Here is a 27,921-nt window from a genome sequence, read left to right as displayed (position 1 = left end):
GTGTCAGAACTGTAGAAACCTCAGGAAAATTTGTTTTCATGCCACCTGAAAATCATCAAAATTATAAGAAACCTGTAATACAACTATATGGTTTTGACAATGATGTTTTAAAGCGCTCCATGTTTGAAATGTATATAAGAAGGGAATACCAAACATCACAAAACTTGTTACAATTATACCTGAGCAAGGTAATGCTTCATCAATGTAGAGAATTTTAAAGTACAGTGGTTTTAAACATGTTAAGAAGAGAGTTTTTAATTGACAGAAGTTACATAGAAGCAGCACAAAGCATGTCCATTATAAAGACGCACGATACAAGAGGAGGAGCTAGTTCCACAGTGTATTACCTTGATGAAACATGGGTGGATTTGAATCATTCCATGAATACCTGCTGGAAAATGAGTGATGGTACTGGCAGTTTTAAAGTTCCCTTACGAAAAGGTTCTCAGATACTTATTCCACTTGCTGCCTCTTCTTCCGATTTGTTTCCTGAGAGTAAACTTGTATTTAGTTGTAAGAAAAACAATAGCGACCACCATTCGAAAATGAACGCTGTCACTTTAAAGAAGTGATTCATTGAACAATTCTTGCCACATCTAGCGTAGAAGTCGGTCATTATAATTACCATGCCAGTTATTATTCAGATGTTACAGAGAAATGACTAAGTACGAGCACCAGGAGAGGGGATATTGAGCTCTGGCAGAAAAATAAAAATATTCTGGGCAATATAAGCCAGACTCATGGTGAACTCCCGCAGCTCGTTAATTTATAAAAGTCACATGACAGACTGTATAATTTTGACTTTCTTGCATGAGAATGTGGTCACACAGTGTAACGTTTACCCACATATTACTGTCAGAATAATCTGATAGAATTAATTTGCGCACAGGTTACGAGCGACATGGGTGAAAAAACAAAACATTCAAGATAACACACACTGAAAGGCTTGGGCATGAAGCAACACACAACATCCCACTTCAGTGTGGGCACACTGTGTGTGTCATGCTGAAAAGTTTCAAAAATAAGACTTTCACATGGAGGTGAAGATGCATAAAAGCCTTGAACGTATCATACTAAATTTAGGATCACATGGTTTGGACATGGACTCAGATAGCAGATGATATTATGATTAAACTTTGAAACAAAGCAAAGTAATGATCTATCTTGGTTTTAAAAGACTCATGGTTTAAAAACATTTTTGAAAACATATCAATTGCATACACTGTACTTTAGAACTTCCTAACTTTTATTGATTAGGAATATGTAGCCTGAGAAGCATTCAGACCATAATGTTCAACACATTGTACAAGGGGAAGTTAAACTTTTCCCAGCCTGTTGTGTTACTTGTGAGAAGGCGGCTGGACAAATTCGTCAAAAGCTCCCATATTTTGACACGTAAACCCCTATCATTTTCATGGCGCGAATTGGAAAATGCCTTAAAATGAAAGGGAGGGTTACCTGTTGCAATATTGGTGGTTCTCGACATTATCGGTCAGCATTCCATCGAGCTATTCACAGAAGATGGTTAATTGTTAGCTTGTTCAATGGATCATAAATGCGTTCTCCCACTGTAATGTAGAATGAATTAGTTTAAACTTATAATGCCTGTTGACACTGAACAATATGATAACATACTGACAATTTTTAAGATAGTCTTTTCCACTAGTGTTTGCTACCAGTAATTTTCTTACATTCATAGTGATTTACACTGAACAGCAGTGAAACACACCTACATGTGTGTGTTACATAGATTTAAAAAATTATATGAGGCAGAACCAGTTGTCAAACAGAGATAATGATTTCGGTTTGAGTTTGAAATTTATTTTGCTATGTATTACATTTTCCATTATAATACAGTCCAAATCACAATAAATGGCAATTATTGCAACTATTTCCAATGATCTTGTCATTAGACAATTGTCATTTTGAGAAAAATTGTTCACAAAGCTGTATCATCTGTTCTCGCCTTCTGACGTCACACAGTAAATTGCTGTGGAGCAGTGTACACAACCTCAAGACTCACAAGTAAGATTTCTCTCATGTAGACGAATGATTAAAATCAGTTTTAAAATGTTTTACTCCCTCAGAGATTTGAACATATAATATGATGTACCAAAGGCAAATGAACATGATTGTTGTCCACAGCAACACAGTTCGACAACACGGACTTTGTTTGCCCGCTCTCTGCCACTGCCACGCATTCGCAAACCTTATCCCCTCCACGCCTTCCTATTGCTCTGCCTCTATGCATGGAAGTGCCATCCTATGTGAAGCGGGCTATAAGAAACTCTCATTGCCATAGTGATCCAAGCCCATTCTTTTTGTGCATTTTGTGTGTTCAATAGCATGTCTACCAAGGAAGATTATGTTCCTAATTCACTGTCTAACACATCATCTGTTTCGGTCCTAGGTAAGTCAACCAAAATTATTACTAGTTATATTACTTCATAGAATGAAAACACATCTTTGTTCATTTTGAGGTTATGTTTTATACACTAACAAACTGATTTAAAGTGTATCTTGTCACTTATTTATTTTGTTGTTGTCGTTTAGGAGAGCACTTCAAAAAATGATTGTACAACTGAGGCTTGACCTTACACAATTTATATTTTTTCCAGATACTCTTTTCAAACTCAGTAGCAGTAAACATAAAGTTTGCAGTGCAAGAAGTAGAGATTTTGCTCATGATTCTACTGATGGTATGTGCATGATCATAATAATCTGCTTCCACTACATTCTCATAAATCAATAATTGCATTTTATTACTTGATAAATATCATTACTGTCAGGTATTGAGTTCTGTACCAAGCTTACTTTGTTTTTATTTGTTTTGGTATCTGAAGGAGCATCTTCACCAGTTGCAGAATATCCCAACATATATTCACAGTCTAAGCTAACTGAAAATGATGGAAGAGGAAGAAAGTGGAGAAGGCACAAACATAAACGAAAGAAGAATATTAAGAACATTTGCAAAATAGTGGTGAAAAGTATCAGTCAGAATGGAAGGTACCTGCTAAAATATTGTGATTGCCATTGCCCCACACGGTGTCCTGAGAAATTTCCTAATGAACGAAGTAAAATTGTATGCTATTCATTTTGGAAACTGGTGGATTATTTGAAACAGAACATTTATCTTTAGGGTTCAGTGAAAGTAAACAGAGCTATTCGATCCCATCGCAGTGATGGCAGTGGAACATCAAAATCTTACACCTACCACTATAATCCTCAATGAGGAAAATACATTGTTTGCAATAAGTATTTTCTTGGTATATTACACATCAGCTGGGGTCGAATTTACTATTGTATATCAAAAAAGGAAGTTCTTTCAGTCACAGATAACTGTGGAAAACATATCCCAGCGAATAAGATAGATCATAGCTGTGTAACGGCACGTATAAAACATTTCCTGGTATACTGCAGTCATTATTCCAGAACAGATAATCCTGACAAAACATGTTACTTGGTGCCACCAGAGCATAAATTTTATCTCATTAATCACAACTCGATGTTTATTTATGTGCTTGACTACAGCCTTAAGGTGGTGTTCATGCAATCGTGCCAACTTCAAGAATACTAATATATCATCTGTAATCCTCGTAGTATCTCGATAAACCACTGCCGTATCTGCGCTGCATTCTTCACGTCAAAAGGTATCTGCATGTATTCAAAGAAACTGAAAGGTTTTATCACCACTGTCTTTGGTATGTGATCTTTTGCAACCAAATCTGATGGTCTGCCTTTTTGCAGTCAATTACACCAAATGTTGTCATCCCTGCCATTAAGTTGGTAGAATCCCTGATATTGGGCATCAGGTAGCGATCTGGGACTGTACTGGTTTGAAGTGCCCCACAATCACCACTAGTACTCCACATACCGCACTTTTTCTTCGCCAAATGCAATGGTGAGGTCCACCGGTTGTCGGACCTGTGTAACATGCCCACTTGCAGTAAGTCTTCGAACTCTGCCTTCACTATTACAAAACAGTCTGTTGTTAACTTCCATGGTCCTGTGACAGCGGCTGACTCAGTGTTGTTTGAATATGGTGCACTGTGTAGTGTACACTTGTTGTACAGGTGACACTTTGGCACTGCTCCAACCTGAAGATACCAATTCACTTGCACGGTTTGCAGCCTGCATAGTGCTTCACCCTGCTCATAACCACCTCACTGCCTTTGCAAATCTGTGTGCCACTAATATTGACCTCCACTTCTATGTGGTACAGAAAATCAACACATAGTATGGCATCCGATACTTCTGCTATAATAAAAATCCAATCAGAATTCTTTTATTGTACACTTAACCTGTGTGGCTATTGGTAACTTATTTGCTGCCATGAGGTTTACTTGAGGGGACCTGTCCTTTGCTATGTAGCTTCCTACTGGCAGTACACTAAGGTCCAACCCACAATCTATGAGACAGTAGTGGTTGCCCTCACGTCTCTGATGTACTACATTCGGGACGGGCTAGGTAAGTGAGATAAGTTACTCACTTCCTTGCTATAAGCGCTTCTGTCAAGTCTTGCAGCCCGCTGTGCCCACTGCTGGCTGCCAATGCCATTTGGGTAGGTGCGTGGTGCCATGCATCTCACAGCTCCGTTGCCATTTTGCCTGTGATACCAACAGACATGCTGCTGAAAACTGCTCCAGTTCATCCCACTGTCACTCCTTATGTACTGCCTGGGTGAGCTCTTATCGTCCTCTAATAAACAGGACACCTGTCTCTGCAGTTCATGCAGCTGCTTACTTACACCCGACTGTTGCCCTCTCTGGAAAGCTGCCACCTCTCATGTTTTGAATTCATCAGCAACTAATGCAACACTCGCTGTATGTGAGATATTTAATGTTGCACAAACTGTGTCCACTAATGCTATCAGCACAGTAAAAACCATAGTTTTCTCAAATGACAACTACTGTTTTTACTGCCTAGTAGCCATACTAACCTTATGTGCCACAGCATCCCATCTGGTAATTCTACATCTCCAACAATGCCATGCAAGTGCCACCAATACTTGGAGGGAGACCTGTCCCCCATTTGCCAGTTATGCAAAACTTGCTGAATGTGCCGAGCCAACGGTTTACACATGCGGTGTAACAACTTCTTCGAACATGCATACTGCTCTTCTGGTGGTTCGAGTATGAAGAGAGAGAGAGAGAGAGAGAGAGAGAGAGAGAGAGAGAGAGTGTGTGTGTGTGTGTGTGTGTGTGTGTGTGTGTGTGTGTGTAGCTGCCCTGGCATCTAATGCATTCACCATTTCACGTGTTTGTCTGTTACTTCATTCTGTTCAAATGCCAGCATTGCAAGCCAAAGTGTGGTGATCACAGACTGGTCATCGGGCACCCTCACTCTGACACTGCAAATTGCGGGTCAGTGATTTGACTCTGAAAATTGTCCCAGAAGGCTGTCGACTCCTTTCTCAACTGCCCTGCAGTCATGTCTCAAGCTGATGATACTGATTGGTTCTACATGTCCATTTTACTGTTTTTACTCACTTGTATGGTCACCACTTTATAGAAATTCTAGTTCTTTAGATTTAATCAAATGATGCACACCAGCTAGAACGCTTCAATAAACTTTTTTGTTAGTTTTCAACCAACAAACTCAAAAAAAAAAAAAACACTACTACAAAAATGAGGAAATTTATTTAAACCACAGAGTATCTGAACTATCAACTCTGTTCTCTCCAAAGCACAACACTTCACGGTGTACTGTGAAGTTTCCTCCCTGACAGCAGCAACTCCCGCAGTACCGTGAATGAATATTTCTGATAGGTCCATTTGGTATCCCTTTTCCTTTTTACCTAAAATTTGAATATCATTCACAATATCATGGGAGGCCACTGTCGTTAATGTGTGTGGCTATTGCTGATTTATTTTAACTGTTTATATGGTAAGCATTTATTTGTTCACTGTATCTTGTTTGGGAGTCTCTCCCAGTTTAGCCTACATAGAGGGCTTTGCATGTATTATATATTATTTTACAGGTGCCTGTTTTTGTGTGTTTATGTTGTGTCCCAGTGTTGTGTTGTGAAGGCAATGTTAAGTTTAGCAGTCTGAAAACGTTTGCTATTTTGTAGCAGAGCTTTGCTTGTGAATGGTATGAAAGCAGCGGTTTCTTCTCCTTTTCTGTGTAGCAGTTGGTTTATTACTGTTTCTTCTTTTCTATAAGAGGTTCTCAAAAAGAATTTCACCATATCCATCTGCTGCAGCTATTTATTTGATTGTACCGAGTTCATTCAGCTTCACATATTTATCAAATGGTATCCTGTTGGCTCTGTTAACTAGTGCTCTGTATGCGGCATGTATATGTGTCGTGAGGTTGCAAGATGAACTGTGTGTGTTGGTGTCATCTGATGTTTTTCTGTGGAATTAGAAGGTGTGTAAATTTTTATTTTACTGATGTTTAAGTCTAGGAAGCTGATGCTACAATTGCTTCACATTCACAAGTGAATTTCATACTTCTGTCCTGTTTATTGGGTATATCAAGAATGTTGTTAATATCATTTGCGTACCATCTACCCAGAGCACTGTATTATCAACATAGTTAATAATTTTATCCACAGAGTGTGACTTTATTGCAAGAGTTTTTGCTTCAGTGCGCGCGCGCCCACACACACACACACACACACACACACACACACACACACACACCCGCGCGAGCGCGCGCGCGCGCCCACACACACACACACACACACACACACACACACACACACACACACACACACCCGCGCGCGCGCGCGCGCCACACACACACACACACACACACACACACACACACACACACACACACACACACACCCGCGCGTGCGCGCGCCCACACACACACACACACACACACACACACACACACACACACACACACACACACACACACCCGCGCGCGCGCCCACACCCACACACACACACACACACACACACACACACACACACATACACACACCCGCGCGCGCGCGCGCGCGCCCACACACACACACACACACACACACACACACACCCGCGCGCGCGCACGCACACACACACACACACACACACACACACACACACACACACACCTACCTTTATGTTGCATGTACATTTTATTATTAAATGCAAAATAGTTGTAGTTTAGTACTAGGTCAAGAGCGCCCATGAATTCAACACTTTCAGGCAATGATAGTTTATGTTTTATGACGTTTCACCTGATGACTTTTGAGTGATTGTGTAATGGGCATGTTTGTGTATAGGTGTATGTCATATGTTACTAGTTGGGCTCAATGGGGGTCTTGATATTTTTAATTTCTTGTATTAGCTGCTCACTGTTTTTTTACTGCATAGTTTTTAGTGAATGTACCACATTTACTCTAGTATAAGATGACCGTGATTATAAGAAGACCCCTTTTCTTCAAGAGGCTTCTTGTGAAAAATTTATTTTTAACATTTTCTGACCTATCAAAATTAAAACTGTTTCAATGGCATAAGGCATCTGGCTAAAAAGTTAACATTATGTCTATTCTAAATTAATCTCATTTATTGACTTGTCTACATTCTGATAATATAAGGAGAAATAAAATAAATGAAAAGAAATGGCTTACATTAATTGGCAAACCATTTTCTTTTCTATATGTTCACTTATTAATCCTGTCATCTGAGGTATCACTATTTTTAATCATCACCCCTCGTAGTACAGCTGTTAAATTTAAATCTTTGTTGTCATAAATATTTGGCAGTTTCATCCGAATATGTTGTCATTTCTGAGGTTGTGGTTATGGTGGGACCTGATAACAGATTTTTTTATCCAAATACATATTGGATTTTACTTCTGTTCTGAAAAGATAATGTTATACTGTCTCTTGCTTCCAAAAGTATCATCTACCCGTCACTCTCTCATTGGCTGTGTACAGGGTGTTACAAAAAGGTACGGCCAAACTTTCAGGAAACATTCCTCACACACAAAGAAAGAAAATATGTTATGTGGACATGTGTCCGGAAATGCTTACTTTCCATGTTAGAGCTAATTTTATTCATTCTCTTCAAATCACATTAATAATGGAATGGAAACACACAGCAACAGAACGTACCAGTGTGACTTCAAACACTTTGAAGGCTTTCACGACCGGATGACATATCTTCTGGTAAACCTTCCGGGATGTAAGGTCGTGGTCCATGAAACTCTTCAGCTCCTAACGTTTCGTCCAGAGCTGCGCTGGACATCTTCAGAGGGGTGTTTCTCCTCCGGAGGAGAAACACCCCTCTGAAGATGTACAGCGCAGCTCTGGATGAAACGTTAGGAGCTGAAGAGTTTCATGGACCACGACCTTACATCCCGGAAAGTTTACCAGAAGATATATTCAAACACTTTGTTACAGGAAATGTTCAAAATGTCCTCCATTAGCGAGGATACATGCATCCACCCTCCGTCGCATGGAATCCCTGATGCGCTGATGCAGCCCTGGAGAATGGAGTATTGTATCACAGCCATCCACAATACGAGCACGAAGAGTCTCTACATTTGGTACCGGGGTTGCGTAGACAAGAGCTTTCAAATGCCCCCATAAATAAAAGTCAAGAGGGTTGAGATCAGGAGAGTGTGGAGGCCATGGAATTGGTCCGCCTCTACTAATCCATCGGTCACCGAATCTGTTGTTGAGAAGCGTACGAACACTTCGACTGAAATGTGCAGGAGCTCCATCGTGCATGAACCACATGTTCTGTTGTACTTGTAAAGGCACATGTTCTAGCAGCACTGGTAGAGTATCCCGTATGAAATCATGATAACGTGCTCCATTGAGCATAGGTGGAAGAACATGGGGGCCAATCAAGACATCACCAACAATGCCTGCCCAAACGTTCACAGAAAATCTGTGTTGATGACGTGCGGATTCTCGTCAGCCCACACATGTTGATTGTGAAAATTTACAATTTGATCACATTGGAATGAAGCCTCATCCGTAAAGAGAACATTTGCACTGAAATGAGGATTGACACATTGTTGGATGAACCATTCACAGAAGTGTACCCGTGGAGGCCAATCAGCTGCTGATAGTGCCTGCACACACTGTACATGGTACGGAAACAACTGGTTCTCCCGTAGCACTCTCCATACAGTGACGTGGTCAACGTTACCTTGTACAGCAGCAACTTCTCTGACGCTGACATTAGGGTTATCGTCAACTGCACGAAGAATTGCCTCGTCCGTTGCAGGTATCCTCGTCGTTCTAGGTCTTCCCCAGTTGCGAGTCATAGGCTGGAATGTTCCGTGCTCCCTAAGACACCGATCAATTGCTTCAAACGTCTTCCTGTCGGGACACCTTCGTTCTGGAAATCTGTATCTATACAAACATACCGCGCCACGGCTATAGCCCCGATCTAATCCATACATCAAATGGGCATCTGCCAACTCCGCATTTGTAAACATTGCACTGACTTCAAAACCACGTTCGTGATGAACACTAACCTGTTGATGCTACGTACTGATGTGCTTGATGCTAGTACTGTAGAGCAATGAGTCGCATGTCAACACAAGCACCGAAGTCAACATTACCTTCCTTCAATTGGGCCAACTGGCGGTGAATCGAGGAAGTAAGTACATACTGACGAAATAAAATGAGCTCTAACATGGAAATTAAGCATTTCCGGACACATGTCCACATAACATCTTTTCTTTATTTGTGTGTGAGGAATGTTTCCTGAAAGTTTGGTCGTACCTTTTTGTAACATCCTGTATAACCAGCAGCTGACATGCCCCCTTTTGTTCCCGTCATACATCATGGTGAGTGTAGACAATGTTGTAGCATGAAACACATACGTATGCCACTGGCCCAAATCTATCCTTTTACCATCTCCTGCAGAAATGAAAACTGTTGTTGGGCATTCATCCAATTTTACAGATAATTCAATTCCAACTACAAATGGATTGAGGCAAACTGCAATTTAAACATGATAGATGTTCCTAAAAACCCAAAGTATGCTGTATAGATTCCCATAGTTGGCAACACATCACTCACTACATTCCTCCCCACACTCATCTAGTTCTCACAGCCAAGCTGGTATCACTGTTCTCCCTCAAACTCTTTTGCAGTGCTTTGCTTGAGCAACTGTGAAACATGGACTGCAAATCATACATAACAACACAGCAACTAAAACATAAATAAAAGATTGCAATCACAATTCAGTCCAATACCTGAAATTGTGCCCATCCCGCCATCTACTCATGTCTGTTGATACTATCTGCATGACAGGTCTAGCTGCTGCAATTTATTCTCGCGACAACAATTACAGTCAGTTTAATATGATCTATTTTGCATGTTAGACATTTCATTCTCGATAAGTTTTCCTTCTTGTTGCATCTGAATGTCAGCATCATGTTCTAAAGCTGATTAAAGGCTGGTCATGTTTTTACCCAGTATTCTGATATGTGAACAGCGACTGAATTTGTCATTTGCAACTCACTTAGTGAATCATACTAGTCTCTCATAATCAAATAAAATACTGATCAGGGTTCAGAATCAAGTAATGTTTTTGAAGGGCAACATTTCTGTTTTTGAATGTTACATTTACTTAAAAAGCAGCATTATGTTTATACAGGGTATCCATACATGTATGAGACCTTTTATTGCAAACATGATAAAATACAACAAGAGTTGCTAACATACAATTTGGTGCTATTTCCTCCCGTGTTTCACAATATAGTCAAATTTTAAGCAGAGCAATACATTGTTGTAGTGACTAGTTCATAGTATCCCTTGCACTAGTGCTGTGTGACTGCGTGTGTTAAATGTCATGTGAATGTTCCAGCAACATTGATACTGTACTGAGTGCTCTGGCATACTGGGAAATCTTGAGCCTGTTACAAGACCAATTGCCCAGCCCTGTCCTTTCAAATTCTTCAAAATAAATCTGCATGTGAGCTCAATACCCACAGCTTCACCTGCAAAAAGTAACATGACCTCTGTATACTCTATTAAACAAGATTAAAAATGTTAACCGCAGCAGTAATAGTTAAATCTGCAAATATAACATGACTCTGTAGTTTTGGAATGACAAATTGGGAAAAAACCTTGTCTTATAATTGGGTCAATATGGTACACGTCTCGGCTAGTGAGAAGAAATATAACATGATTATGAATCCTCAGGTATCAAAGTTAAGATCGCAACCAGAAATATAAAGAAGGTTGTTCAATTTGCCTGACTGTGAGCCCAAGGAACAGCCCAGATTACAGAATTAACAAACAAACTTAATCAGATCTTCACATGTTACATAAAATGGAGAAGGGACACCAAATGGACTTATATTAGGTTGGTGCATAAGTTTGTAGTATTTTTCTACATGTTTAATAAACACAACAGATACACATAAGAGAGACTTTAGTCATCAATAATATATTCTCCTTCACTATTTACAACAGTCCACCAATGCTGGGGTAAATTTCAATTCCATGACTGTAGCAATCACGTGGTTTTGAGGATAAGAACTTCTCGAGCCATTTTCATCTGGAAAGGAAGTGCCTTGAAGGCTGTTTGATAGAGAATGGAAAGCATAAAAAACTGAGGGCAGAAAATCATGTGAATAAGGCGAGAGCAGAGTGACTTCCCCGCCTAACTCTTGTATGGTGTTTTTTGTCTGTCTAGCAGATGCAGGTGGTCATTATCATGGCAAAGCATCACTTCACGCAGTCTTCCTGGTCACTGCTCTTGGACTGCGTCTGAAAGACATCTCATTTGTTGACAATAAACATCAGCAGTGTTGGTTACACCTCAGGAAGCAATTCACAGTACACCGCACCATTGCTGTCCCACCAGATGCACAACATTGCAAATGCGGATGCAAGCAGAACATTGTACGGGGAGTTGCTGATTTGTTTGAGCTGAACCATTCCTCTCTTTTCCTTATGTTAGCATAAAGACACCACTTGTCATCACCAGTAATGATACAAGACAGGAATAGTCAACAGGACAGGAATGGTCAGTGTTGTTCATGAGTCAACTGATGACGAGCAAGCATGGTCACCCTCCTATTGAACTCAAACAGAAGAATATGTTAGAAATGTTCCAATTTCTCCACTTGCCACTACATTTTCTAGCATCCACAGCACTTACTATCTCCAAGTGACAAAATGACACTTCAAATAATAACAGTGAACTACAAATAAAAAATGATAATCAATAAATAAATCCATGGCAACCAGAATACCAACATGCTAAACAAAAAAGCTAAACTTATGCAGCAACCTAATATAAAGATTTACAAATTATCATTCATGGCACTGTACATGGTAACATGGTGCTAAATCATGACTTACAATCCAACAATATTAATTTCTTCAAAAACTTTCCCATGCTGAATGCTTATTTTGTTGAAAATATTGTCTTTAACAATACAAAATTGTCTTTACCAAGTAACCATATTATCTAATACGTGCCATAAGATAAATACATCTAGACGGACAAGATTGCGCCTTCACTGTAAACTACTGCCTTACCAATTGAAACTGGTTTAGTTTTGCAGTTAAGACTCTTTGGAACGATGTAAAAACATCTGTATGTGAAAGCGTTAAGCTGTAATGTTTCTGTCACTGCTACACAACTAGATTTCCAACAAAAATTTAAATAAATGAACTAAAGAAATTATCTGAACAAACAAATCACTCAAGATAAAGCACAGTTTAAACAGAGTTTGAAAAACATTTTGATAGGCAGCTTCTTATACTCTACAGACGAATATTTTAACAGGGACTGTTGGACCAACTTAAGTAAAAACGTCTGTTAGATTTCAGTTTTGACAGAACTTCATCACAACAGTCAAGATTAGATGCTTTGTGTATGATAAAATTATTAAAAGTGCACAACTATGTTTCATTCTGACAGCATGTTAATTCTTTAAAAATAGCAGTAATGTACTCACATATTTTTGACAATCTAACAAATGATCAGAGAAGTGAGTGTTATATTCAAATGTTCTACCATTCAAGCAAGCACTGCCATTTTATACAAGTTAGAAGTCTATACAGTTGGTTGTCATTTTTTGTCATTATACTGAGGTAGGACTTCCTCCAATTCACTGAACACTTTGAACACTCTGAGACACACAGTGAGAGTTTGAACTCTTCTATACAGGCACTTGACCCAATACAACATGTCAACTTCCCTACCCTTCTATTTGTTCATAAATACAAGTAAAGTGCCTCTGCTTATTCCACAACCCCATAGAACCACAACTTTTGACTATTTATTTCCAGACTAGGGTGCCTTATCTTGAATTTATATATTTGCCCTTTTCCATCATTCTCAAAAGTTTGCATCATGCTCACAGAAACAAACTGTAGACTCACTGAAAAGGAACCATAGTGTCCACTTAAGGAACGCAAGACAAAACCAATTTTTCTTAGCCACTGTACAGAATCGCATGTACTATCTTGCAGGTCCCATCTTTAATAAGGTTTCAGGAGGACTGAAATATTTAGTCAGTAAGCCCCAGATTATCAAATTAAAGTTGAAGGGATTCTTGGGGCACCGTCCTTTTGTTTTCTACATGAGTTTGATAATATTCCGTTCAAATTTGATGTCAGTCTGAGCTGTGTTCATTTTTTACAGTGTTTTGGAACTGGAATTTAAATTACACTCCTGGAAATGGAAAAAAGAACACATTGACACCGGTGTGTCAGACCCACCATACTTGCTCCGGACACTGTGAGAGGGCTGTACAAGCAATGATCACACGCACGGCACAGCGGACACACCAGGAACCGCGGTGTTGGCCGTCGAATGGCGCTAGCTGCGCAGCATTTGTGCACCGCCGCCGTCAGTGTCAGCCAGTTTGCCGTGGCATACGGAGCTCCATCGCAGTCTTTAACACTGGTAGCATGCCGCGACAGCGTGGATGTGAACCGTATGTGCAGTTGACGGACTTTGAGCGAGGGCGTATAGTGGGCATGCGGGAGGCCGGGTGGACGTACCGCCGAATTGCTCAACACGTGGGGCGTGAGGTCTCCACAGTACATCGATGTTGTCGCCAGTGGTCGGCGGAAGGTGCCCGTGCCCGTCGACCTGCGACCGGACCGCAGCGACGCACGGATGCACGCCAAGACCGTAGGATCCTACGCAGTGCCGTAGGGGACCGCACCGCCACTTCCCAGCAAATTAGGGACACTGTTGCTCCTGGGGTATCGGCGAGGACCATTCGCAACCGTCTCCATCAAGCTGGGCTACGGTCCCGCACACCGTTAGGCCATCTTCCGCTCACGCCCCAACATCGTGCAGCCCGCCTCCAGTGGTGTCGCGACAGGCGTGAATGGAGGGACGAATGGAGACGTGTCGTCTTCAGCGATGAGAGTCGCTTCTGCCTTGGTGCCAATGATGGTCGTATGCGTGTTTGGCGCAGTGCAGGTGAGCGCCACAATCAGGACTGCATACGACCGAGGCACACAGGGCCAACACCCGGCATCATGGTGTGGGGAGCGACCTCCTACACTGGCCGTACACCACTGGTGATCGTCGAGGGGACACTGAATAGTGCACGGTACATCCAAACCGTCATCGAGCCCATCGTTCTACCATTCCTAGACCGGCAAGGGAACTTGCTGTTCCAACAGGACAATGCACGTCCGCATGTATCCCGTGCCACCCAACTACCCTGGCCAGCAAGATCTCCGGATCTGTCCCCCATTGAGCATGTTTGGGACTGGATGAAGCGTTTTCTCACGCGGTCTGCACGTCCAGCACGAACGCTGGTCCAACTGAGGCGCCAGGTGGAAATGGCATGGCAAGCCGTTCCACAGGACTACATCCAGCATCTCTACGATCGTCTCCATGGGAGAATAGCAGCCTGCATTGCTGCAAAAGGTGGATATACACTGTACTAGTGCCGACATTGTGCATGCTCTGTTGCCTGTGTCTATGTGCCTGTGGTTCTGTCAGTGTGATCATGTGATGTATCTGACCCCAGGAATGTGTCAATAAAGTTTCCCCTTCCTGGGACAATGAATTCATGGTGTTCTTATTTCAATTTCCAGGAGTGTATAATCACCCTGTACATCCATTACATTGAATTTCCCTACATAATGTTATATTTATCATTCATAGCTACTATACTGTAATGTTATCGGTGGCAGTTTCACAGTAAATACTTCAAGTTTTAGTTTTTACTATGAAACTGCCACCTGTAACGTTACAGTATAGTAGCTATGAATGATAAATATAACATTATGTACGGAAATTCAATGTAATGACTGTACAGGGTGATTATAATTTAAATACCAGTTCCAAAACACTGTAAAAAATGAACACGGCTCAGACTGACATAAAATTTGAACGGAATATTATCAAAGAAGGGGAAAATATTACAGGAAAAAAAAAAAGAAAATTTTACTACTAGGTGGTGCCATAAGTGACAGAATATGCAAAATAAAAGGTGCAGAGTACTGACTGTTCCTCAGTTTGTGCCTGAGATGCTTGGCATGACTGTGTCAATGCAGTATTGTGTGCTGCTGGTATAGATCTTTTACATGAACTGTGATTGTGAGCTGATAGCTCTGCACAAGTTCCTGACACTCAAAGGTATGAAAAAAGGCATTGGTCCAATGTATACTAAGAGTCTGGAGAAAATGATTACAAAATTTGAAAAGACAAGTTGTTTTGAAGTGCAGCGTGGAAGAGGGGGAAACAACTGATCTGACATCAGTAGAAGAAGTGCCACGGCATTACAGGAGGAGTTGAATGGTGGTGTGCAAAGGTGTAGTGCACAGGGAATCGCCCGAACTTAGGACATGTCAGTGAGCACAGTGCATAAAATTCTACAAAACATTCTGCATTGCTAGCCATACAAAATTACTCATGTTTGAGAGTTGCTTCGTGCTGACCTAACAGTAAGACAAACATTGGCTCTAGAATTTATTGTTCACATATAAAGCCCATTCCCATCTCCATGGACATGTCAATACACAGAAGTACACAATAAGGGCACTGGAAAAACTGCTGGCACATCAACCGATACTGCTTCATTCTGCAAAGAGAACTGCGTGGTGCAGGTTTATGGTATTGTTTATAATAGAGCCATATTTTTATGAGGAGGTGGGCTCTGTGGTTTTTGTTACCTGCCCTGTCACTGGCAAACACTATGAGTGTCCACACCATCATTCCAACCCTTCATCAGCACGGATGTCTGGATAGGTTCATTTTTATGCAAGATGGCACTCCACCACACATTATACAGCCAGTGAAGCAGCTACTGCAGAGGCATTTTGGAAATACTAGGATTACCAGCCATCATTTCCTTACAGCCTGGCCTTCCACATCATCTGATCTTAAGCCACGTGACTTCTGGCTGTGGGATTATCTGGAAGATGCTATGTCCAGTGCTACAATTACAAACATAGCTGAACTGAAGACATGCATTGTGCCGTGCATTCTGAATATGACCTCTGAGACACACTGATCTGTTGTGGAACAAGCTGTTTCTTAATTTCTTGTGCCAGTCTCACAACAATTAAAAGCCGATTTAACTGTTGCCTTTTATGCGGTTATTGGCCTCAGGTCAATTAAAAGCTGACTTTTCCCATCGATGCGGTATGAACTAGCTATAGTAAAATGGTTCAAATGGCTCTGAGCACTATGGGACTTAACATCTTAGGTCATCAGTCCCCTAGAACTTAGAACTACTTAAACCTAACTAACCTAAGGACAGCACACACCACCAAGTCATCACGAGGCAGAGAAAATCCCTGACCCCACCGGGAATCGAACCCGGGAACCCGGCCGTGGGAAGCGAGAACGCTACCGCATGACCACGAGCTGCGGGCTAGCTATAGTAGATGGACTTTCCTAACAGTGAGACAGCTGCTGAATGTGAACTCAAACAGGAATCCCTGGAGGAAAGGCGACGTTCTTTTCGAGAAACACTATTGAGAAAATTTAGAGAACTGGCATTTGAAGCTGACTGCTAAATGATTCTACTGCTGCCAACATACACTGTGCATAAGCACCACAATGGTACGATACAAGCAATTGGGGCTCATATGAAGGCATATAGACAGTTGTTTTCCCCTTGCTCTATTTGCGAGTGGACCAGGAACGGAAATGACACATAGTGGTACAGGGTACCCTCCAACATGTACCTTAGTTGCGCGGTCATGCACACCTGTACAATACATTTGGTTTAGTGTGCAACTCACACCCTAGCCACTGTATTGCGATTCATCTGTCACTTGTAGCCAGAACCCATTCACATTATGATGCTTACAGTGCATTTATGGTCCCCCCCCCCCCCCCCCCAAAAATAACGTTTTGCCCCTCTTCAATATTATTCCGTTCAAATTTGATGTCATTATAAGCAACTTCCCCCCCCCCTCCCCCTCCAAAAGTTAATAAACAAATGAAATACTACTGCAAATCTTGTTTTTGAGCCCCCCCCCCCCCTTAAAAAAAGGTCTTTATTCTGGTAATTATGCAAAAGTTAATTCATTCCTTTAAAGAGGAGCTCTGGGTCAGAAAATTCAGAAGAACTGAAGGAAAAAATCAAGAAATCAAATGTCAACCCTTCAAAAAAACATTCTTGTAGCAGAACTTCTTTCACCTTTTCATAATTCCACTACTAAATCTCGTACAGAGTGACTAACAACTCTGGTAAAATTTATGCATGGAATTTGAGCTCAAACCTTGCTGTCACTCAGAAATATCCTCGTCTAATATCTGAACACATGTATGCAGAAGCTACCTTATGTGTGAGTAGCCTACTGCAAGGAACTGTGGTTTACAACCTGTCTGATAACCCAAGACTGAAGTTATTAGTTCACAAAATTCTTGTTCTGTGCTAATTTACCTAAGAGGGAACACTCAGTGACAATGAGCACTTGATTCAGTCTAGCCTAATGACTAATGTGCTAGCTCATAACAAGCAGAAAATCAATGTTTGATTCTTCGTCTTGAAAAATTTTCTTGTTTTACTCATCATTAAAATGGCTGACAATGCTCTGTCCAATTCTTATGATAATGAAAATGAATGCTCATTATGTCTTACACTGATGTATTACGCTGCAGGCTCAATGGAACATAAAATTCTTGTAATGTTTGTTTCCTTTTGTAATCTAATAATGGATAAATAAAATATGCTTTTTCTGTTGTCTGATTTTTTTGTTATGGTTCACATTTCTGAAATGTTTTAATCAAATGTGTTTCAGGCATTTTTAGCACTGAGGAAAGATTATTATAAGTAATCCACCATAACTTTCCTGCCGCTACACTCTTACAATGGAGCCAAAGGAAACATGTGCAAGATACTGAAAACACAAATTATATGTTAGAAATAAAGAAAAATACTTACAGCTTCTGACTTCCAAGCTTGATTTTTTGTATACTGTGCATCTACTAAATCAGGACGTTCACGTGATAACATAATTAACTCATCTCTTTCGTGGCTAGTTCGTGAACCACGAAAGAAGCCAATTGGTTTCTTCTTTTCCCAAGGCCATTTAGCAGCAGCTTTCACCAAAGATTCCCGATGAAGATCCCATCTTCCTAGGCCTCTTGGATACAAGTGTATTGCTGGTCCACCTTCCCAAAACGCCCATGCAGGATACATTATGTCATAATACTGGCTGGTCTGCAAACATGTTTTAAGTGACTGTTTATGTTATCTATTTCCAACTGAGATATTTTCTTTCAAATAACTACAGTTTTGTACTCAAACTGGCACAAATATTTATTATGGGGCAAGTTAACTGATAAGATTATCAGTGGCACTAATGAAATTTCACATTGATGACTAATGTGTGGAAAATAAGCAAAATTTGGCTACTGGACTGCGAAATGATTCAATGAAATCAAAATGACAATGGTTTTTAGTAACTATATAAGCATAGAAGATTTGTTAAAAATACCAAAATTTTTTTGTGGAGGAATTACATGTCCTAGAAATCTGCCGGTGGTAGCATCCATCGCAGTAGCCCAAGAAACCACACTGTTGATGTCTCTATTGCTATTTGAGTTTACAAACTATTGCTATTTGAGTAAAATATGGTAGAGTGTTTGTTGTTATTCTTGTAACGTTTCATTTACAAATCTAGCAATGCAACAAGAAATTTTGTGAAAAAGTGAATCAAACATTTTCAGTAACATTTGAAATTCTGAAGTCAGCTTACAGTGATGATCATCTAGGTTGACCACAATCTTTAAGTACGGTTCTCTCAAATAAAACTCAAAAATGACCCTCAACCAGAAAAGCCAAGACTTAGACTGGTGCCACTTGCATTCACAAAACCAAGGATCTGGCAAACATATACCATCTTCTACCTGTCAGAGAACCTGAAATCTCAATCTGTTTATGTTATTGGATTTTAAGTAAAAAAATGTGAACTGTGAATGAGTTGCAGTGAAGGTTCGCAGTTGATGACTGCAGAGCAGAAGAAACATTGAGTGATACTTTCAAGGAATGCATCGAACAGACTGACAATGGTAAAACATTTTTGTAAAGGGTCATCAAAGGAGAAGAGTGTGGGGTTGCTGCTACAGCATCGAGAGAGAAGTTCAGTCATCAGTGCGGGTTGGCGAAAGATCTCCACATCAAAGAAAATGCAACAGCCTAAATATAATGACTAAGTGATGCTTATACTGTTTATTACTGTTTTCTTTTTTTTTTTTGGGGGGGGGGGGGGGGGGGGTTAATGGAATTATGCATTTTTAAAAGGTTGCTCGACAAAATTAGCAAAAAGAGTCCACAGTTCTGGCAAAACAATTATATTTACTTCACCATAATGTGCTTCCCCAGATTTGTTTACATGAGTTTGTGGTGTCACCGCCAGACACCACACTTGCTAGGTGGTAGCTTAAATCGGCCACGGTCCATTTAGTACATGTCGGACCCGCGTGTCGCCACTGTGTGATCGCAGACCTAGCGCCACCACAAGACAGGTCTCGATATACGATAGAGCACTCGCCCCAGTTGTACGACGACATTGCTAGCGACAATACGGACGAAGCCTTCCTCTCATTTGCCGAGAGACAGTTAGAATAGCCTTCTGCTAAGCCCATGGCTACGACCTAGCAAGGCGCCATTAGCCTTACCTACTTTGAGAGTTATAGTATAAATGTCTCAAGAAGAACGATGTATACAATCATTATTAAAAGTTAAGTATAAAGCAGCTACGTACTTTTCTTGCTACCATTCAATAGTTATCCTGTTCCAGACTTCACGCCCGTCTGCGTTAGATAGCGTGCCTATCGGCCCCCTCGAAATAACACTGTGTCGACACATCATTTGGCGACGAGGCTTAAAGGAAAAGTGTTCTTTCCGATTGCTTACATTTATTTGTGTCATGGCTTCGCCAGATGAACTGTCCGAATTTTATCGCTTGCAGAATCAGCAGACGCAGGCGTTATTGGATGCCCTTGGACAGCTCGTCCAGGGTCACCGTGCCATTCAAACCGATGCGGCAGCCGCCGCTTCACCGCTACCGCAGCCACAACTCGCAGTTGCACCGCCTTTTAGGCACTACGACCCGGCGCACGAGTCGTGGACCAAGTGGTCCCGCCAGTTTGCCTTCCATCTAGCCGCCTACAGAATTCAAGGTAATGAGCGGCAGCCGTTTTTGCTTTCTTGTGTCGGTGTGTCCACCTACCGTGTGATAGTGAAATTGTTTCCCCGACGCGACGTAGCAACTCTGTCCTACGAGGAAATTTTGTCTGCTTTAGATGCCTATTTCAAAGAAACCGTTAATGTGGTTGCAAAAAGGTATACGTTCTTTCGTACAAAACGTACGGCCGGTCAAACTAATAGGGAGTGGGTAGCAACATTGCAAGGACTTACTAGGGAGTGTTCTTTTGACTGTGACTGTGGCCTTTCTTATTCAGATACAATGGTACGTGATGCAATTGCACAGAACGTTTCTGATGTTCGCATACGGGAGCACATTTTGAAACTAGTTAATCCCTCCCTTCAACAAGTGATAGACATATTGGATAGACAAGACACACTTGACTGTGCTCAGGAATCTTTTGAAACTTCGCCAGCAGTGTGTAACATTAACCGGCCCGCCGGGCGAGCTGCGCGGCCCGGTCAACTGCCCTCGCGCACACAAACGCAGCTGCCGCCGCGCTCTAAACCAGGTGTGCTGCGCCAGCCCACAAATGCAGTGAAATCATGCCCACAGTGTGCTACTAGACATTCGCGTGAACATTGCCCGTCACGCCGAGCTATTTGCTTTTTCTGTAATAGGAAAGGACATGTTCAAAGTGTTTGCCAGAAAAAGCTCCGATCAGACAATCACAATCATTCCAGGCCCTTTGCTTCGCGCCGGAATCGAACCAAGGACACTCAGGATCGTGGACCTTCGCCCATGGACATTCATGTAGTTAATTCCGATTCGTCCAATGCCACTTTCTCTACCAGTGACTGTGTTCGTCCCACACAAACTGTGCGTCGACGTCGCCGGAAATCACGTCAATTCGCAAGTGCTTCTGTACAAGTGTCTGTTCAAATTGCACAAACCAGTCGCTCTTGTCGTCAGCAGGACAATAAACTTTTTGTAGATTTGGACTTTAATGGCAAGGTCATACCATTCCAGCTCGATACCGGAGCTGCAGTTTCATTGCTCAATCACGACACGTACAAACAACTGGGCGCACCTCCGTTGCGTGCCGCAAATGTTAAGTTACATAGTTATTCAGGACAGAATATACCTGTGTTAGGACAGTGCACTCTTCTTGCAACATATAAGGGACACACAAAACTTGTGTCATTTTACGTTCTTCGTTCTTCTACTGCAGTGAACTTGTTTGGTTTAGATTTATTTCAATTGTTTAACATGTCTATAGTAAATCAGGTCCTATCAGTGAATCAGACTGTGCCTTCAGACAGTGTTGCTCGGTTATGTGAAGAATTTGCAGACTATTGTTTCCGACAATGGCCCACAATTCATGTCCACAGAATTTCAGTCATTCTGCCAGGCCAATGGTATTCAACATCTGACATCCGCGCCGTTTTCGCCTCAGTCAAACGGTGCCGCTGAACGATTGGTCCGGACTTTCAAGTCACAGATGTTGAAATTGAAAGAGTCGCATTCTCGGGAGGTTGCATTGTTGCTCTTTTTGTCTTCGTATCGCTCTCAGCCCCGAGATGGTCGCTCGCCGGCTGAGTTGCTCCACGGTCGTCCTCATCGAACTTTGATGTCTTTGCTGCATCCGCCGCATCAGGTTCCTGTGCAGCGGCAGACTCCTGCTGTTGCTCCAGGCGACGTTGTATTTTATCGCAACTATCGAGGTTCACGGCGTTGGCTCGTAGGGTGCATTCTTCGCTGCCTTGGCCGCGCGATGTATTTGGTTTTGGGGGCCTCTGGTGAGGTGCGTCGGCATCTCAATCAGCTACGTCTCTGTCGTCGCACGGGTTCTGCCGCTCCCCGTCTGCTTTCAGCGACGGTGCCGTCCGGTCTGCGCCCTGGGGACCCATCTACTGGCTCGCCTCATCCCCAGGTGTTACCGACGATGCCTTCCATTTTGCCCCATGGCGACGCGCCGCCGCAGCAGCCGCCGCCGCCGTCGCCGCCTGTTCTCCCGCCGGCGCCGCCCGCATTCGACGCTTTGCTGCAGCCGCCAAGCGCCTCCCTGGGTCGCGCGCCGCCGATCGCTTCCCGTGACCAGCCGTCCTCCGCAATGGGCCTCTTGCCCGCTCCGGACCACATGACGTCATCGCGCGTCGGCTCCCCCCGACGCAATGGAGGTCGACCCTTCGGCCCCTCCTGTTTCTTTACGGGCGCATACACCGCATGTTGACGTGCACCCTGGACTAGGTTTTCAGGCGTTTCCTAGCTCCCCTCGGACCGAATGGCCGGGTGCGGGTGGCACAGCCTCGCCTGTTGTTAGGCTCCCCACCTCATCGCATACGTCAACATGGGGTCCGCCCCACGGCGGGCGGAAGCCTTATCACACGACCGTTCGCCGATTTGCGGGGGAGGAATGTGGTGTCACCGCCAGACACCACACTTGCTAGGTGGTAGCTTAAATCGGCCGCGGTCCATTTAGTACATGTCGGACCCGCGTGTCGTCACTGTGTGATCGCAGACCTAGCGCCACCACAAGGCAGGTCTCGATATACGATAGAGCACTCGCCCCAGTTGTACGACGACATTGCTAGCGACAATACGGACGAAGCCTTCCTCTCATTTGCCGAGAAACAGTTAGAATAGCCTTCTGCTAAGCCCATGGCTACGACCTAGCAAGGCGCCATTAGCCTTACCTACTTTGAGAGTTATAGTATAAATGTCTCAAGAAGAACGATGTATACAACCATTATTAAAAGTTAAGTATAAAGCAGCTACGTACTTTTCTTGCTACCATTCAATAGTTATCCTGTTCCAGACTTCACGCCCGTCTGCGTTAGATAGCGTGCCTATCGGCCTCCTCAAAATAACACTGTGTCAGCACTTCTGTCGACACATCAGAGTTCAGTATCAGAAATCAGATGACTGTCTTCCCCTAGACACTCAAATTGACTAAATCTCACTCCAAGTGACTTTTTCCAGTTTGAAAAATTAAAATCAGTGCTCAAGAGATACAGTTTTGACACCACTCATGACATTAAGAAACATCTGTGATGGGCACTGAAGGACAGTCCAGCGTAAGCTTTCCAGGAGTGCATGATAAAGTAGAAATTCTACTAGGCTAAGAGTGTGAATAGAAAACAGGAGTGTTCTGAAGGAGACATGGTTTAAACATCTATAAGCTGAATACTAAAAGTCAGGTTGTTTTCTGAACAGGCCTTGTATTGACCATCTACATCACACTTTTGCACTGCAAACTACTGCATCAGTTCATTTTCTGGCAACCAAGTTCATTTTGTTAGGAGATTCAAGTTCACTGCACATACAGATATGTATTTGCAGGTGCTCCACTGTGCAAAGTGAAGGGGTTGATGTATTGTAATTTTAGTGCAGTTCTGAATTGTTCAACTTTATTCTCTCCCACAACCCCCTCCTAGTCTGATTCCCACATCTGAAGGTGCACTTAGTTCCTCCGTACCCAGTTGCTGTGCACCTACACTTGCCTCACATGCAGTAAGAGACGTGCATTTTATCACACACCTCTTTCTCGACACATGAGCAAGCACGATTCCATCTACACCTCATTTTGTATGTTTTAAGTCTGCTCCCTCAACAACACAGGTATTATTCAACACCAATTACCGTCAAATACATCAAAGTATATAACAGAGCCTGACTCTTCTTGATCTAAACAGAAATAAAGACTTCTGAAGGCCTCTTGGCCATTAATGCACTCTGGAGATTTACTTAATAATTCAAATGTTAGTGCTGCAGAACACTGACAGTGTATTGAATGAGAGGTACACGACTACAAAGCACGCTCTCGGTTTCCTCACAGAAGTCACAACACGACTCGAATAAAGACAGCATCGCATTAATGAAATAGATGCGTTGGTGTGGAACCCAAATGTAAACTGAAAGGAATAAAGTCCAAATTAATGTCCACAAAATAGCCAAGTATCACAAGACGGTTGTAAATAAGTCCAATAGACAGCATGTAATGCACTAGCAGCTCATGATAATTGAAAGGTCCATCTGGGGGTAAATAAACATTACATATTGTCATCCCAACTGACAGTACACACTAATGGCCACGGCCTCTAGTGCAGTGGTAAGGGGCACCTACTCACTGAAAATATCACAGCATATGAGAGTACACACCCCACCGGATACTCTCTCGACATTAACAGGATTGGTACAGTATGGTTCGCAGTTGTTCAGAGCACGGAGTTGGGCTGCCGTAAACCGTGTTTCCTAAAGTGCTATGCCAATACAGAGTAAGTATCTGATAAATAACAGAGTTGCATCAGATGGTGACAGTAGCCATTACAGTTCCATTGAAGGAGCATTGGAGTCAGGTCTGAGAAAGTGGCAAATGGAAAAGATGGGAGTGATTACTTCGCTACCAGGTTGTGGTCCACCTGACTGCGTGATCCATCATCAGTGTGCAGAGGCTCTAACTCTCCAGGGTTGGGGAGTGGAACATCCGAAACCTTAGAAAGTAGTTTATCTTTCTGCTTATCCTTCTTACCCTTGTGAGACTTCGATTTCTGCAAGGATTTCCCCATTTTATCTTCTGGGAGCGAAGAGGACCATAGTTTTCATCGGTCCACAGCCTGTTGCTGCTGGTTCTTGTCTGGAGAGGGGGATGGGGGTCACCTTGACCGGTGTCCTTGTCCCTGACAATGCCAGAGGATGACCAGGCATCTCTGGCCACACCAATGGTGGTGGAACTGCTAGTGTTATAAGTTTAGGGGGCGAGGGAGCCAACATTCCTTCTCCCAACTGTACGGCATGTCCTGGAATATGACCAGGGCCAGGAGGTGTTGTGCAAGACCTTGTAATCTTGTGAGGTATGGACAGTGACACAACAGTCACAAAATTTGAGACCATATCAGTCAGATGAAGTCTTTCAAACTTTTTCTTTGTGTCTTGATAAGACACGCAGTCAAGTGTTTTATATTCTTAAATTTTCTGCTCCCTCTTGAACACTTAGCATTGCGGTGAATGAAAAGATTGCGGTTCCGGACAGTTGACACATTGAGGGGATTGGCCACCAGGGCTGCCCTCATCAGATGCCCGTTCACAAGCCCTACAGATGGCCTCGTTAGAACAGTGGGAGGACATGTGTCCAAACCCTTGGCACTTTAAAAATCTCATCGGAGGAGGAAAATAAGGCATGACATCACACCTATAAACTGTGACCTTAACTTTCTTAGGTAAAATGTTGCTGTCGAAGACTAGGATAAAAGCTCCATTGTCCACTCTTATTATCCTTGGGTCCCTTCTGGATGCGGCAAGCAAAACGGACTCTACACCACACCAGATTACTATGCAGCTCTTCGTCAGTTTGTAGCATTAGGTCTCAATGTAAGACAAGACCTCGAATTTTATTGAGCTTGTTATGAGGAGAAATAGTGACTGGTATATCTCCCAACTTCACACAGGCCCGAAGTGCCCACGATCAGTTGGCATGCGATGTTTTGATCGACAATGATCCATTTCTCGTTTTTTCTATTGCCGCAAGCTATCCAAACTGTTCTTTGGAATTTTCAATGAGAAAAAGTGGCTTTGTCATTGCAAAAGATTCACCGTCATTTTGGGCACAAACCAAAAACTCAGCAAACTGTCCACTTCCAATTCTGCTTACCCGGCTCTCGGCTTGAGGCAAAGACGGAAATGCCATAGGATTGTAAACTTCCGCATTAAAATCACCATTCTTGACTGACGAGATGGCTGTGTCGGCACGGCCATCACGGCTGTGTTGGCACAGCCACCATTAAGTTTGATCCGTTTCATTGTGGATCATCCGGCCCTATGCCACACACTCCAATCAGAGGCTCTACATGTGGACGCCACCCTGCCAAGGCAAAGACCACCTGGCACGGTAGCCATTTCCCAGAGTCCTGGTACCCCGAAGTGGACAGGCACCTACTCCTTGGCTGACATGGGGAGGTTACAGCTCAGGCATCTGAAGTGCGAACCCTGCGTAGTCACTGGGCTACCACTGAGAGGGTTCATGACAACCCCACCACAATGGACTGGCTACTGTGCTGGATTTTGGTGCAGAGGTAGATCCACTTGATTGGTAGGTGCAAAAGATAACAGCACACAGTGGAGAGTTAATGTACCACCGTAAGGTATCCTTTCCCAAACAGCACTTCTGAAAAATTTGCAAAGTGGAAGTCAAACCCAAAATTGGGACTAGAATTTAAAAAGCCAAAAAAGGTGAGGGGAAAAATGTTTAAAAAAGTGAAATCCTTCAGAAGTCCAAAGAACAGTCAAGATATTGTCGCAGAAGAAGCTGAGTAGCTGTGGTGTAGTGGTTATTATACTAGACTGTTGCATGGAGGGTCATGAGTTCAAAACTCACCTGAAGTGTAAAATTTTAATTTCTATGTTTGGTTCGAGTAGATTCTGGAAGTATCCACACATGTCAAGAATCATTGTACTGGAATGTTCTGTAATTGTACATATACCGTATGTGTTCTGGAAGCAGGCAGTTTGCTCTGCGCTCTTGTATGTGCAAGTGCTGAATAAACCTTCATTAAGTGAAGTTAGTGTTTGTCATTCATCTAATTACACCTTCTTCTCCATAACATTATTCAGGTGGAGATGCTGGGTACTGGAACTTGTGATGGCACACATTATTGACAACACAGTGGCTCCCATCAGGTCACGACAGAGCCACTGTTTATGTGGCGAGAAACCCGAGTTCAAGCCATATTCAACAGATCGCAATCTACCAGAGACAGAAGAAGAAGAGGAAGTTACGATAACAGCAACTGTGTGCCACCACGTGAGACATCCTCCGGGTTCTCTGGTGATGATGGTCAAGATCCAAACAAGTGGCTGAAGGTATATGAGTGAATAGCCAAATTTAACAAATGGGATAACACTATGTGTTTGGCTAACGTATTTTTCTACTTGGAGGCCACTGCCAAGCAATGGTATGAGAACAACGAGGAGAAGTTCACAAGCTGGGAAGTATTCCAGGTGGAACTGTGCAAGTATTTCGGCGACACACAATGACAAAAGTGCAAGGCTGAAGATAAATTAAAGTACAGGGCACAGTGTCCAGGAGAAACTACATCATCCTACATTCAAGACGTCTTGGAGCTGTGTAAAATAGAGGATCCTAGAATGAAGGAGGAAGATAAGGTTGAACATTTCATGAAGGGTGTTGCTAAGGACATGCATCAAGCTCTACTCCTGAAGGAGGTTTCGACAGCAGACGAATTCATAAAATGATGCCAGTATATTGAGACAATGCATCAAAAAAGAATTACACATAAGAAGTTTGAACAGCTTCCAAACACCGTATCGATGTCTGTGATGGAGGAAGGAACTGATTTCACAAGTGTTCTTCATCAGATAGTGAGAGAGGAAGTTTAGAAGGCACCTGGATTGCACGGCAAGCAAAC

At 42.6% G+C, this 27,921-nt stretch overlaps 1 protein-coding gene across 1 annotated transcript in view; it reads right to left on the bottom strand.

Moving 5' to 3' along the window:
- The window catches only part of LOC124721598 (O-glucosyltransferase rumi homolog), a 147,287-nt gene that overhangs the window by 66,594 nt on the left and 52,772 nt on the right, over positions 1-27,921 (bottom strand). The window contains exon 4 of the mRNA XM_047246650.1: positions 18,289-18,567. Within this exon, the coding sequence (XP_047102606.1) occupies positions 18,289-18,567 (279 nt within the window). The remainder of the gene's footprint in view (positions 1-18,288; positions 18,568-27,921) is intronic.

This window comes from Schistocerca piceifrons, chromosome X (assembly GCF_021461385.2).
Source record: "Schistocerca piceifrons isolate TAMUIC-IGC-003096 chromosome X, iqSchPice1.1, whole genome shotgun sequence".
NCBI classification, from domain to species: domain Eukaryota; kingdom Metazoa; phylum Arthropoda; class Insecta; order Orthoptera; family Acrididae; genus Schistocerca; species Schistocerca piceifrons.
Note: the sequence above shows the minus strand (reverse complement) of the source record. Positions and strands in the feature narration are given on the sequence as shown.